The 14,992-nt window shown below is 40.5% G+C and overlaps 1 protein-coding gene across 1 annotated transcript in view; it reads left to right on the plus strand.

The window, feature by feature from the left end:
- The window catches only part of Pdi (protein disulfide isomerase), a 42,541-nt gene extending 32,225 nt beyond the window's left edge, over window positions 1-10,316 (plus strand). The window contains 2 exon segments of the mRNA XM_053779211.2: window positions 8,958-9,053; window positions 9,587-10,316. Coding sequence (XP_053635186.2) covers window positions 8,958-9,053; window positions 9,587-9,640 — 150 coding nt within the window. The 3' untranslated portion in view covers window positions 9,641-10,316.
- The last annotated feature ends 4,676 nt before the right edge of the window (window positions 10,317-14,992 follow it).

The following is a 14,992-nucleotide window of genomic DNA, read 5'->3' on the forward strand; positions in this document are numbered from 1 at the left end:
TCAGAAACACTTGAAGCCATTTCAGAATATATTGCAGAGACTAAACCTTCAATGGACACTGATTCACTTCCTGTTCCTTCTCTTCCCTCTCCTCCATCTTCACAACCCCAATCTTCGCAACGCTCCGTTCCTTCGCTACTTGAACGTCTTCCAATGCCACCACATGACTTTTCTAACCCCTCTAGTCCGTAGGTGCCTTTACCTACAGATTCCTGGTATTTTCTTCATCGCCAATCATGGCCTATTTACAGTGGAATATCCGCGGCCTCAGGGGTAATCGGGGTGAGCTTCAGATGTTGCTTTCCAGGTTTTCCCCTGTTGGTGCTTGCTTACAAGAACCAAAATTACACTCTGCTGTCTTCCAACCTATCTCAGGCTATAATTTATTGTATTCTTCGAATCCTTTCTCAGATGGGACCTTTAATGAAAGTGCCCTTCTATGCAATGATATTCCGTACTGTCAACTATTTGTCCATACCTCGCTGCATTACACTGCAGCCCGTATCCACTTGAATAAGTGGTTTACAATATGTTCTTTATATCTCTCTCCTTCTCGAGCATTTTCTATCCCAGACTTTGCCTTTCTTGTTTATCCTTACCACCACCACTTCTGTTACTTGGTGATTTTAATGCCCACCGTTTCCTCTGGGGGGGGGGATCTCATTGTGACTCGCGTGGCATCCAGTTGGAGGCTTTTCTCGCCTCTCACCCCCTCCATGTTTTAAATACGGGTACTCCCACCCATTTTGATCCTCGTACTCATACTCTCTCTTGCATCGATCTATCAGTCTGCTCTTCCTCCACTGCACTAGACTTCACCTGGTCTGTTCTACCGGACTTGCATGACAGCGATCATTTTTCCGATCATTCTTTCTTCTCCTTCCTATTCACCACCTTTCCGTAGCCCTCGCTGGCAATTTGATCGGGCAAATTGGGATCTTTACTCACACCTCACTGCTTTTAGTGAGGTTCCTTCTTCATCCTCCATTGATGAGCTCCTACACATCTTCTCGACGTCAGTTTATACCGCAGCTTCTCATTCTATACCCCAAACCTCAGACAGGCATTCTCAGAAGTGCGTGCCTTGGTGGTCTCTTGCTTGTGCTCGTGCAGTACGTTTGAAACGTGCTGCTTGGGGCAGGTACCGGTACAATAGAACCGCTGAGAGACTTATTGATTTTAAGCAGAAGCGTGCGATCGCTCGCCGTGTCATCCGTGAAGCTAAACTCACTTGTTGGCGAGACTGTTTCCACCATCACCTCTGCTTCTTCTATGAGTGCAGTCTGGAAAAAAGTGAGGAAATCGAGTGGTAAATACTCTCCTGGCCCGGCTCCTGTTCTACGGGTCGCTGGTGTTGAAGTAGCAAACCCTCTCGACGTTGCCATTGAACTTGGCACACATCTGGTCTGTATTTCCCGAGGGCTCCATCTATGCCCCTCGTTTCTTTCCTCAAAGTCTGCCAGAGAGTTAGTACCCTTGGACTTTTCTTCTCTCAGAGAAGAAAGGTATAATGTGCCATTTACACTTCAAGAACTGGAGGCAACGCTCTCAGGTTGCCGATCATCGGCAGCTGGGCCTGACAACATTCATATTCGTATGTTACAACATTTACATCGGTCAGCCCTTGTAGTCCTCTTACACCTCTTCAATCTTATTTGGGCACAAGGAGTTCTTCCCCAGCTGTGGAAATCTGCCATTGTTCTCCCTTTCCGCAAACCGGGTACTACAGGACATGATGCCTCCCACTATCGTACCATCGCTCTTACTAGTGCAGTTTGCAAAGTGATGGAACGTCTCGTAAATCGACGTTTAATGTGGTATTTAGAGACACACAACAGTCTCTCCGCTAGTCAATATGGCTTTCGTACGGGTCGTTCTACCATAGACCCCTTACTACGCTTGGATACGTATGTTCGTAATGCCTTTGCGATTAATCACTCAGTTATTGCCATATTTTTTGACCTTGAGAAGGCATATGACACAACTTGGAGGTATATTTTGGCCCAGGCCCATTCCTTAGGCCTCCGAGGCAATCTACCATTCTTCCTTAAGAACTTTTTAACTGACAGACATTTCCGTGTTCGAGTCAATTATGTTCTTTCCCCGGACTTCGTCCAAGCTGAAGGTGTCCCTCAGGGATGTGTTCTAAGCACAACACTTTTTCTCCTTGCTATAAATGATTTGGCCTCTGTTCTTCCACCCAATATTTGGTCATCACTATGTTGATGACTTCGCTATTGCTTGTGCAGGCGCTGACTGTCATCTTATTGGTTTCTCTCCAGCATGCGGTCGACAGTGTTTCCACTTGGGCCACCACGCATGGGTTTAAATTTTCAAGTACCAAAACTCGCCAAATTACTTTCACTAGACGCTCTGTTATCTCCGATCATCCTTTGTATCTCTATGGCTCCCGTATCCCCGAACGTGATACTCAGGTTTCTAGGCCTTCTCTTTGACCGTAGGTTATCCTGGAAACCTCACATTACCTCTCTGAAGGCAACTTGTCACAGCCAGCTAAACCTTAAAACCCTTGCTTATCTTTCCTGCGGAGCTGATCGTCGAACTCTGCTTCACCTACATTCAGCCCTCGTTTTATCGAAACTCGATTATGGTGACCAGATTTATTCCGCGGCCTCTCCTGCTACTCTCTAGCCTTAACTCTATCCATCACCAAGGATTACGTTTGTGCCTTGGTGCTTTTCGCTGTTCCCCTGTTGAGAGCCTCTATACAGAAGCGAATGTTCCATCCTTGTCTGATCGCCGTGATGCCCATTGCCTTCGCTACTATGTGCGCTCTCACGATCTACACAATCCTTCCATTTATAGAATGGTCACCGATATTAGTAGACATTCTTTATTCGTTCGCCGCCCCTGTTTGCTCCGTCCCTTTTCTCTTCGCCTACATTCACTCTTGTCTTCCCTTCAGTTACCACCTTTATATGTTCATGTAGCATCTCACTTTTCCCTACCCCCCTGGGAAGTTCCAGCTGTTCGGGTCTGTTCTTTCTCACTCCCTTGCTCGAAAGCTCAACTGCCTACGGTGGCTTCCCGCTCTTTTTCTTGATCACTTCCACTCCCATTCTCATGCCACCGCTGTGTACACAGATGGCTCTAAGTCTTCAGACGGCGTCGGATTCGCAGCAGTGTTTCCGGACAGCGTCGTGTGGGGGCATTTACTATCTTCAGCTAGCATTTTTACTGCTGAACTGTATGCCATTCTTGCAGCACTTATTCGTATCGCATCTATGCCTGTGTCATCATTTGTATTAGTCTCAGACTCCCTTAGTGCTCTACAGGCTATACGAAAATTTGATACATCTCATCCCCTAGTTCTCCGTATCCAACTTTGGCTACGCCGTATCTCTACCAAACATAAAGATATTGTTTTTTGTTGGGTCCCTGGTCATGTCGACGTACAGGGCAATGAACAGGCAGACACTGCTGTGCGGTCAGCAGTACATGACCTACCAATTTCCTATCGAGGTGTTCCATTTCTGGACTATTTTGCTGCAATAGCTACCCACCTTCGCACCCGTTGGCAACAACGTTGGTCAACTCTGCTCGGTAACAAACTTCATTCTATTAAACCGAGCATAGGTTACTGGCCGTCTTCTTGTCATCAGTGCCGAGGTTGGGAGACCAATCTCTCCTGCCTTCGCATTGGCCACACTCGTCTTACTCATGGGTATCTCATGGAGAGGCACCCTGTTCCTCTCTGTGAGCAGTGTCAAGTTCCAGTATCGATTAGCCAAATTCTGTTAGACTGCCCTCTCTATCAACGAGCACGCAGAATTTACCTCAAACGTCGTCTTCGTTCTACTACTCTCTCTTTACCTTCCCTTCTTGCTGATGGACCCTCCTTTAATCCTGACTCTCTCATTGACTTCTTGACAACGACTGATTTACTCCACAAACTCACTTTTCGCTCTCCCCTCAGCCCTTTCTAGTTCAGTCTCTTGCTGCCCTTTACCCTTTCACCATCCACTACTCCGCTGTTATCCGTAACCTATTACTCATCCATCTCCCTTTTGCCACCTGATGCCCTCGCTTCCTTCCTGCCCTGCAGCGCTGTATAGTCCTTGTGGCTTAGCGCTTCTTTTTGATTATAATATACTAATCCTTTAAGCAGTGAACCCCACTTTTGATAGGAGGAATGGTGGAAGGCACCATTTGTAATGACATTACTTTTCTCTGACTGGACCAGACCACATCACTCCCAGTGATTTAAAAAAAAAAAAAAAAAAAAAAAAAAAAAAAAAAGTGGACCAACGACATTAATCCGTTCCAGAGAGCTTATCTTTAGGCGAATTTATCGTTATTCGAATTAACTTTCCCCGTAAGAAATAATGGGAATCCAATTAATCCCTTCCAGACAGCCAAAAGTATTTTTTTTTTTTTTTTCATGAAATAATTTCCCTTAGAAAACAATGAGACACGCACAATAACTACATAAATAAATGTTAAAATGGCACTTACCTTTATTGAAGAGTATTGATGAGTGATGACTGTTTTTCTTGAACACTGGAATTTTCAGAATGATACACGAGTAACGGCTTCACTTTGCAATCCCCACTAGCATTACAACAAAACAAGAGTTAGCCTGTCTTTCATAGGCTTGTGTCCTGGGAGTGCCTTTTCTTCCTGAGTAATGTAGGTCCTGTTTGGCATTTTCTTCCAGAACAGGCCTGTTTCGTCACAATTGAACACTTGTTGGGGTTGGAATTTTTCAGCTTCACCAAGCCTTATCACAGTGTATGCCACTACAATTCTTAAATCTCCCAAACCAACCTTTGCTGGCCTTAAATTCACCAATATGAGCACTAGTTCCAGGCATTTTTTCCTGTTCACCTGGCTGTTAGTTGACTGGTGCGGGTCGCATCCTGGGGGACAAGATTAAGGACCCCAATGGAAATAAGTTAGTCCTCGATGACACACTGACTTTCTTGGGTTATCCTGAGTGGCTAACCCTCTGGGGTTAATTGTTTCTCGTTAAGCCATATCAAAAACACACACCATCTTCGAGTAGTACAGCTGACGGTGGTGCAGCAGCAGCTGACGGTGGTGCAGTAACAGCTGACCGTGGTACGATAGTATTCCGATAGCATTTCTTGCCCTTTTTACCATGTGGTTGGCACTAGCTTTCTTTGGACCCATGGTGGCTTATTTAGCCGTTACAAGCACTAAAAACAATGGAATAATACAAAATTTATCGAATATATGCGTGGAACCATATACCCTGGCTTGTAAACAATGACGGCAGGGCAGCTGAGGTACTCAGGCTGGATGGACAGGTTTGGGACGAATCATGTTGGTAGTTTTTCATCGTTGGTCGGGCCAAAATTTTTACGCTCGCACTTCGTTGGACAAATTTATCGTTAGACGATGCCTTCGTTGGCCGAGGGTCCACTGTATATAACAATCTTCTCCATTTTCCTCAGTTTAAGGTAAGACTGACTGCTGATGCAGTTAAATCTGGGGAGACTGAGTTGCTGAACAGTGTATTCAATTTTTGTTAGTGGAAGCACTTTAGAGGGATGGTGAAGTTGGCATCCTGGAATTCTTGAGAGGCTGTTAAATGGGAGTCTTATAAATTATTCAGTGTGACTAGTAATTCAGAGATGCTGAACAGTTTCTAGTAAAAATAGAATCTGGGCTAGCAGGGGTTGTTTAATGCTAGAAAGTACCGGAACAGGGTGGTGTGCATTTTGATAGGCCACTCATACAGGTGTTCATACTCTGAAGAATGGGGTAGATGTGTTTATTGTAGATGCCTTTGTAGGCAGCAAAAACTTGTAAAATTGTACTCTCATGCTTATGTAAAGTAATCCTTTTAGGCTATGTTCTAGAGTTCCTGAGAAATTTCTATTGTTGGCAGAGAACCTGTGGGTGTATAATCTAAAACACGAGGCATGGGAAACGTTTGTGAAATTACTAAATATTCATCATGCAAATAGTTGGCTATTTAAGATAGTAATACAGGGAAGATTACTTTCCTCCTTTCTCAAGTTTTTAAACCCAAAAAATTATTATACATAAACTGTTTATAAAAAAAAAAAAAAAAAAAAAAAAAAAAAGGCTTTCCGAGTTTATTACGAGTGGCAGAGCTGTGACCCTACCTGTAATGTAACATTTATTAAAGTGTTTAAGGGGAAACATTTACCTTGAACATAACTAATATTGATAGAAAAACTAAAATCAGTAAATTAAACTTTTTTGAACACTTTTCCAACTGGGAAGTTCATCAAATTATAATTAAATCTGAGGGCCAACCATTGGGATGATTTTCAGATCTTTATAATTATATTAATGGTACACAATGATAGGTTGATAAGTGCAACTTAACCAACCAGTAGGTTTTTCAAATCTGGGTTTAGTGCTTAGTTTGATCATTCTGTATTTTCAGTCTGATAAATTATATTCCAGGGACAGCAGAAAATGAGAATCCTCGCCCTTTACAAGCCCTTTAGTTTTGATCATTTTGAAGCAGAAGTGTAAGAAATAATGTGCATCTTGAAGCTATAAGGTGTGAAGCAGTTAAAGGAAGTTTTAGGCAGGCAAGACTCCACTAGTGGAATTGTCATTCCTTAGTTGGGCCAGACATTAACACTATGAATGTAGAAAATATCCTCGACCAAGATTTCATGGTCCTGCTGTTAGTATCATTATTGACTGGTTAAGTCTGTAATACCAGGTATTACATATGCCTTATCAAATTATCAGTTCAACTGTACTAAAATTATTTTAAATCATACTCCTAGTTTGCAGTTGATACATAAAAGAAAGCACAACTTGTAGGGGTTGGACATTTACTGGTGACAGTAACAAAGGAACATGTACTGTATAATCATACTTTTAAGAGGTTAACAGCTGGAAAGTTTTGACCTCAGGAACTTTTATACTATAACTTTTCCTAGTCATAATTCAGAACTTTTCTTTAATTTTGTATGTTGGTTAAACATCGGTCATTTTCCAATGTTAGTTTTTAAACCATAAAGGAGCTTGTCCAAATGTGTTGCATTGCCCTTGGTGACCTGAGGGCATGCACGTTATATACCGCTTTGACTATTCTTTCTATCCTAGTTTACATAAAATGTAGGGAAATTCTTGCTTCAGACTTTGGCATTTGCTAATTGGTGTAGGCAGTTTAAATATTTTGCCATTAAGTAATGCTTTGTGTAATTTTTGTGCTAGGTTGGACAATACTTAGTGATTTTTGCATTCAGAATTACCATCCCCTTGTGTATTTGAATTGGTATGTAGCTTAGTGTCATGGTTAATTTGGAGGATATCCTCTGGGCCCCTTCCCCCCCAAAATATGTAGGTACACTTGTTAACCCTTTCAGGGTCCAAGGCCCAAATCTGGAGTCACGCACCAGTGTCCAAGAATTTTCAAAAAAAAAATTTGTTATTTTTTCTTATGAAATCGTAGAGAATCTTTTTGTGAAGGTAATAAAACAAAAAGTACGAAATTTGGTGGAAAACTGACGAAATTATGCTCTCGCGAATTTTGATGTGTCAGCGATATTTACGAATCGGCGATTTTGCCGACTTTGACTCCCATTTTAGGCCAATTACATTATTTCAATCAACCAAATTCTTAGCTATTTCACTAGTATTACTTCTATTCTATCGCTTGAGCACAAGAAATCGCCAAATCAACTGTTTCAACTACAAAATAAAGTGATCGGAAATTGTTAATTTGGCCAATTTAACACAAAGTTCAAAATATTCCAATTTCAAAATAGGGTCCAGAATGAACAATGTAGGTATTCCTGGAACTAAACTAACATTTCCTCTGTTCATTAGTTATGTTTTGAAGCTTTACAAATAAATTCCATTTTGATTTTTTATTCACATAATAAATTTTTATTCACACCAAAAAATAGAAGATTTACTGTTATGCAATACTGTAATAATTGTATAAATATCATCACCATATTTGTGAATGTATATTAGACCCACCAGCCGACGTGTATTAGATGTGTGAGGTCGTTTGTTTACTCTTGAATATCGGCAAAAAATTTAACATTTCTGCTACTTTGAGCTCAGTTTCAAGCCATTTCCAGTGCTAAAACCAATCAAAATCATCTCTATTTCTGTAATATGTCTTCCATTCTATCAAATGAGACCAAGAAATCGCAAATACAACTATAAAAAACATACGAAAAAACACTGCAAAGTTGCTGTTTTAATCGAAAAATCATGATTTCATTTTTTTTTCTCTCATTATACACAGTGTGCTGCAGGATCTGTTTTATGTGGTGCACACATACCACATAGATGCATTCTCTCATATCTAGGCCCAAATGTACCACTCACAGTTTATCAGAGTGAGCTGAGCTCATGGCGTAGATCTACGGTTTGGACCCTGAACGTAAAGCCGTAGATCTACGGGACGGACCCTGAAAGGGTTAAAAACGATAGGAAAATTTAAAATGAAGGCAAGCCTTAGATACCATGAAGTGCCTTTAGTATGTGCCATATCAGTAAATGGAGAACTGTAGACCGTACTGCAATAGCCTGACTGAAGTCACCAGGAAAGTTTTTCATGACTGCAGAGAGGTAGAGCATTTCAACTACTGCAAGTGACACCCAAGGCATGGACAGCCTGTTTCCACAAAGCACCAAACTGGCTGAAGTTGACAGCAATGTACTGAACTAATTTTAATTTTAATTAACATGTTAATTTTATTGCAGGAATATTTTCTTTGGCCATTACAGTGCAGACAATAGAAATTTTATAAAATTATGAATTTTTCGATTTTGGTTGAAACTGCTTGTGCATATCTATTAAAATTAAATTTGTGCATTGAGATGAAGATTTGACTAAAAATAGTATTTTTAATTAAATAATGGTTAGTTAACTTCAGTATACTGGAGTTTGTTGTATAGCCAAAAGTAGCATTAATTAATGTAAAAATGAATGTTTACCTTTTCAACTTTCTTACAATCACTAGGTTATTGAATACAATGGTGAACGAACTTTGGAAGGAATTTCCAAGTTTCTGGAAACTGGTGGTGTATATGGCCAGGCAGCCCCAGAAGACACGGAGGTAGGAAACTGCAGTAACAGCTGGATGCATGCTAAAATAGCATCAGCCGTGTTGCTCTTCACTTGGTCTAGCTCCTCTTGCAGGTTGTCTTGTCTAACAAAAAGTTCCAGATGTTTAATAACCTCTTGAAAGATCTCAGTTCACATTAGTGCCATTAATGCTGGAACTTTTAGTTGACATGCATATGCACTTTCCTATGCTTGTAACATCCACCTCATTTTGGCTTTCCTTCCATAGGTTGTAGATTACAGTGGGGCACGGACACTAGAGGCCCTCACTGATTTCCTTGAGGGCAAGAGCGCAGCTGAGGAGGTACATATTCTTTTTAAAAAAGCATGCCAGAGCTAATTTTTCCTCCCTTTTGCATGACTTGGTTACACTTTAACTGCATTAAATGTCCCTTGAGTAATGCTTAATATTTTAACGTGCATAGAATTGCTTAATACCCTTCCCTAAATTTATCTACAGTATTTATATTGCTATATTAATGTGCATGTTGAGTAATTGTTAATATATCTAAATTTTCTTGCCAGGATGATGAGGAAGTTGATGAAGAGGGTGATGTGCCTGCCAAGGATGAACTTTAAGTTCAGTAAAGTGCCGATGATGATCAGTAGTCCCTATGTCCGAGCAGTGGGTGCTAGTGGTTTACCGGCATTGTAAATGCTGTTGACAAAAGAATGCCTATTTTATAATTTTCTTTTGCCTTGTTTAAACCAGCAAAGGCTAAGAAAGTTAATTGGTACTAATTTATAATAAGGAATCCTATAAACATAACGTAGGGGGTGCCTAATCCTAAGAAGTTACGTTCCAGGTAACATCTTATGGTTAATTAATGTTTAGTGTTAATTTAATTTCATTTAAAATGTACAAGTGGTATGCAAAGACTTTTATTCTATGCTTTAATGAATTTTGATAACATTCCTTGAAATATTTTTCTTGGGGGTGGGGTGGGGGGAGGGTGATTTTTATCCCTATTCTACCATAGGGGATGGTAAAAATTAATGGAGAATTGCCAGCATAAAATAGTGGCCACATAGCCACTAGCTGTCAGTGGATGATAGCTATAAATAACCATCAGTTTTGTGCACACCTGTGGGTGTGCACATCAGTGCTAGCTTTACTGTTGTCTTCCACAGTGTTCTCCCTGTACTAGGCACAATGCTTAATGTCAGTGTGTGGTGTGTTGGGAGGTTCAGAGGGTCCTCGAGTGTATGAGATGTACCAGCGACTTTTTTTCCAATAAAAATCAAAGATTTTCTACTTTGCCTTTTAATTTTTCCAAACAAAACATCCTTGACAATGAAGAAAATTTGATAGCCACCATGGTAGTATAACAATTATAAAGCTGCATACATTATTACCACCAACTTTGATTCCCCTTACCCCCTGCACACTCCTGCCCCTCCACTCCCTCCTAACGTTGCTGTGCATATTCCTTTTTCAGGCCTCTTTTAGCACTGTTTGACCCTTCTGGGTTTAGTGCTTAGTTTGAATTACAGCCTCTCACTTCACTTATTTCTGTTCCTGAGACCACGTATGTAAACGAATTCGTCGCTAGTGGGTTGTAAACCATGTTTGATAGTGTTAATATTACCTTTGCACAATTTATAACATTTTAGTATTTCTAAATGTTTATACAATGTCTTGTATATTGTAATACAGAATAGAGGAAATTGGCCAATATAAATTTAGGTATGCATACTGGTCAGAAAGCCCATCGTAAGGCAATCCCGTTAGTAAAAGTACATTGCTTAGTGAGGAGAGGCTATAAATTACAATTGTAGTGTAGAGTACAGTATGGAAAAAATCGAATGTTGCTAACCTGTTCTTAGTCCTTTGGAGGGTTTCTTAGAGGGTGGAAACATTTCCTTTTATTAGATCTGAGGTCTCCATTACCCAACTTTAAAACACGCAACTAATTTGATTTGAAGCTATACTTTTCTAATCATTGCCACCAGTGTCCCTTGCGTATACCAGTGAAGCGTTCTTGATCGAGAGAACTGGATATAGCTTCCCCTAGGATCTAGCCTTTCATTCCACAGGTGCTATAAGACCCCTATTGTAATGCACCCCTCCTGCATAAGAGGAAAATGTACAAGGAAGGTCCCTTGATGCTGGTGAGGGCATCTTGATCAAAAAAAATTGATGGCATCCCCTTCTTTGGATCACATCTGATTGCTCTCACATTTCCCAAGTGCTGAAAGATCCTTATGGGTTAACTTCCCTTTAAATGTCCCCTAAATCTTCTCTTGAAAGCTTCAGGTTTCCTGCATGCAGGGCCGGATTAAGAAGTCTCCGGGCCCTAGGCTATTCAGATTGGCGGGGCCCCTTTGAGTTACGGGTAAGCGAAGCGACCCCTTCCAGCTTGGGGGTGGGGGGGGGGGTCGGTGTGAGCCAGTTTAAGGTCTAATTAAATACATTCTGGCTGTTTAGATTAAATTTAATAGGGAAAGTACATCAAGACAACCAAAACCATTTACGAACAGCCATTATAACTATCTTGTTAAATCATGCATTTTAAAGAATAAACTCAAGACAGCATAGTATTACTAGAGTAGGCTATTAAAGTAGTGACATGTACCTATTATATTCAGCATAACCACTATAGCACTATTATTCCCTTTATAAATCACTGACCATTATTGTTATTGCATCATGCATAAGACTATCAAATCATATAAACTCAAAGAATTGTTTATATTCACAGGCACTTCTTAAATAAACTTTTTTTCTTGATTTCATATTGGCAAAAATCATCAATTATCTTCTGAAAATCAATATTTCTTGTTAGATCAGACTCAATGGTCAACAAGGCTAGGTTACACAATTTGTCTTGGCTCATTGTTGAACGGAGCTGGTTTTTCACTCTTTTCAAAACGGAAAATGAACGTTCTTCACAGTTAGTAGCTGGAAGTGTTAGGTAAAGGCGATACACTGTTAACATTAGGGAAGGTTTCTGAGATGCCTGCATTTCTTAAATGTTTCAAAGCAGCTGAGGGTGCACATTTTTCAGGTGGAGCTTTAATCTGATTCATATACCCAGAAAAATGAACTATTTCTTCAAATGTGTCCTGAACATCTGCTGAAAGGTGTTGTTGCAACTTTAATAATGCAGCTTCTCTCAATTCTGCATCTGGCATAGTAGTAATTTTGAACAGAAATCCAAACTTGTCATTGAGATTCTGGTAGATTTCTTTTCTTTTCACCAATTCTGTAATCGGTGAATCCAGAATGACGAAGTATGTAGCTGTCTTACATTTCTGCCATGGTAGCAACACAATTTCATTGTCTGGCTCTTCAAAATTGCGTTTCCTCTTCCTTGACCGCTGATCAGCCCAGTAACTGTAGTCTTTCACCAGCAGTTTAACTTTCTCTTCAAACATTTCAAAAGCTTCATCATTGCGAAGTGAGCTTACAAATTCCACTAAGCCTGTATAGAGGTTAGCACAAGTAGCCATTTCAATTTCAATTTTCTGAAGTGTCTTCCCCTCAAGGAAGGTTCCTTGATGTTGGTGAGGGGCTCTTGATTTAGGGAATTGGATCTGTGCTCCAGTTCCCCGAATTAAGCCTGAATGCCTTCCACATCCCCCCCCCCCCCAGGCACTGTATAATCCTCCGGGTTTAGCGCTTCCCCCTTGATAATAATAATAATAATAATAATAATAATAATAATAATCTGAAGTGTCTTGTTCGTGGCATTTAACCGTTCCAGTATACAGTCCCAAAGCGCACAGAGTAAGGCCAATTCAAAATCTTCCAATTTTGATGCTAAGCTGGCTGCTTCGCTTCTTGTAGTTGCTGTCTGGTCTTCATCCTCTTCTATTTGGATCAAAGCAGAACGTATTTCAGCAAAGCCGTCTTTCAAAGCATGTGTTGCATCATGCTGTGCTGACCACCTTGTTGTTGATAATGATTTGATGACATCTCCATGAATGGTTGACTTGAGTATACTCCACCGATGCATTGAAGCAGAGAAAAAATTAGAGCGCTTGTAAAAGTCCAAAAAATGAAACTGCAGCGACACAACACTCCGCAGCACATGACCCAACAAGATTAAGAGAATGTGCTGAGCAGGGCACATATTCAGCAAGTGGGTTGATTTGCTTGATACGGGCTTGCAATCCATTATATTTACCCGACATGTTACTTGCATTGTCGTAGCTCTGGCCACGGTAATCCATAATAGAGAGATGTTCAAGCAGAGTATCCAGTACTACATTCATCATTGTTTCTCCATCATGGCCTGAAAGAGGAATGAATTTTATAAAGCGCTCTACAGGCTTACCACTGGAGTCGACAAAGCGAACAATGAATGTTAATTGATCTGTATGTGAAATATCTGGTGTTGAATCTACACTTATTGCAAAGTATTTTGCAGTTTTCACAGCTGTTATGATGTTATTCCCCTCAAGGAAGGTTCCTTGATGTTGGTGAGGGGCTCTTGATTTAGGGAATTGGATCTGTGCTCCAGTTCCCCGAATTAAGCCTGAATGCCTTCCACATCCCCCCCCAGGCGCTGTATAATCCTCCGGGTTTAGCGCTTCCCCCTTGATTATAATATGATGTTATTGAGGACCACCTTAGTCATCAGCTCAATAAATTCATTGCATATAGTAGATGACATGTAAGATACAGTGCCTCTTCCTGCATTCCCAAGGCGTGACACATGATTTGCTAAGAATGGATCGAATTGTGCTAACAGTTCTATGATCCCTAGGAAATTGCCGTCGTTTTCCGAACCAAAAACCTCATTTTCTCCACGGAAAGCAAGTCCTCTTAGAGCTAAGAATTTTACAACAGCAACAACTCGTTCTAGAACTTTTCTCCAATAAGTGCGCTCTTTTTCAGTTTGATTTTCCAAATGAGAATCCAATAAGCCTTTTTTCTGTGCACGAAATACACTGGCTAAAATGCAGCTCCTGTGAGTGGTGCTGTTTTCATGTTCCTCGAAACGCTTGGAATTTTTCCAGTCATTGAACCCCTGTGTGAAGGTATTTTCTTTGGTAGAAAATAGCTTGCATGCTGAACAGTACACTTTTCCTGAGCTTTCAGAGTATACCATCCATGATCTTTTCACAGTTTCTGAATTTGCAAGCTTCCTATAAAACATAGATGACTTTAAACAACGACGACTTCCATCATCATAAATCCTTGCTGATTTCCTAAAGTCAATGTTCAGAGTTTGACTGAAGTTTTCTGCAATGAAAGCATTACGTAGAGAATCTGGGATTACATTTGGCCATGAGGAAGGATCTTTTAAGACAAATCCTGTGGATGAAATGTCCGTTGAGACATTGAGAGACACAAAAGTAGATGCTGGCTGAGAAATAATGGAGGGAGGGCTTCCTGTATGATCTGACGTATCTGCAGATTCAACTGTACTGGTAACATCAGAAACTTTTCGTGAGCATGTCTGGGATCTTTCTGCAGCTTCCTACATCTTTCTTTTTCTGTTCTTCTTGAATTTTCTTCTTTCTTTTCTGTGACCCACTCGCATAAGAACGTCCAACATCACGTTCACGAGATGCCATAATGAGGATGTATCACTGTCTGTAATCATGTCAATTGGGGGGATATGGCCCTTGTAGCCCCCTTTCCTCTGGCTGCGCATCTAAAAATTCAAAACGTTACCAGAAAGGAGTCATATACAGAACTTTTACCATAGATTAGGTTAGTGATTTGGGCTACGAATATTTTACTAATTCATCCTCCTTGATCTCCAATTTACTTAAACAGAAATCATACCGAGTCCAAGAACAATGCACAATGGTATTTATATTACCATTTTCATAACTAAACTAATCATTATGTTTTGCATGATATATGGCCTACCACCATAGATAAGGACATGAGAATTAAAGAATGCAGGGACAATTTTCAGTTTCACCCAACCAACGATTTTCTAATGTCGCTTGTGTTTCTGGAGAAATATGTAG

Source organism: Cherax quadricarinatus, chromosome 29 (genome assembly GCF_038502225.1).
Source record: "Cherax quadricarinatus isolate ZL_2023a chromosome 29, ASM3850222v1, whole genome shotgun sequence".
NCBI classification, from domain to species: Eukaryota; Metazoa; Arthropoda; class Malacostraca; order Decapoda; family Parastacidae; genus Cherax; species Cherax quadricarinatus.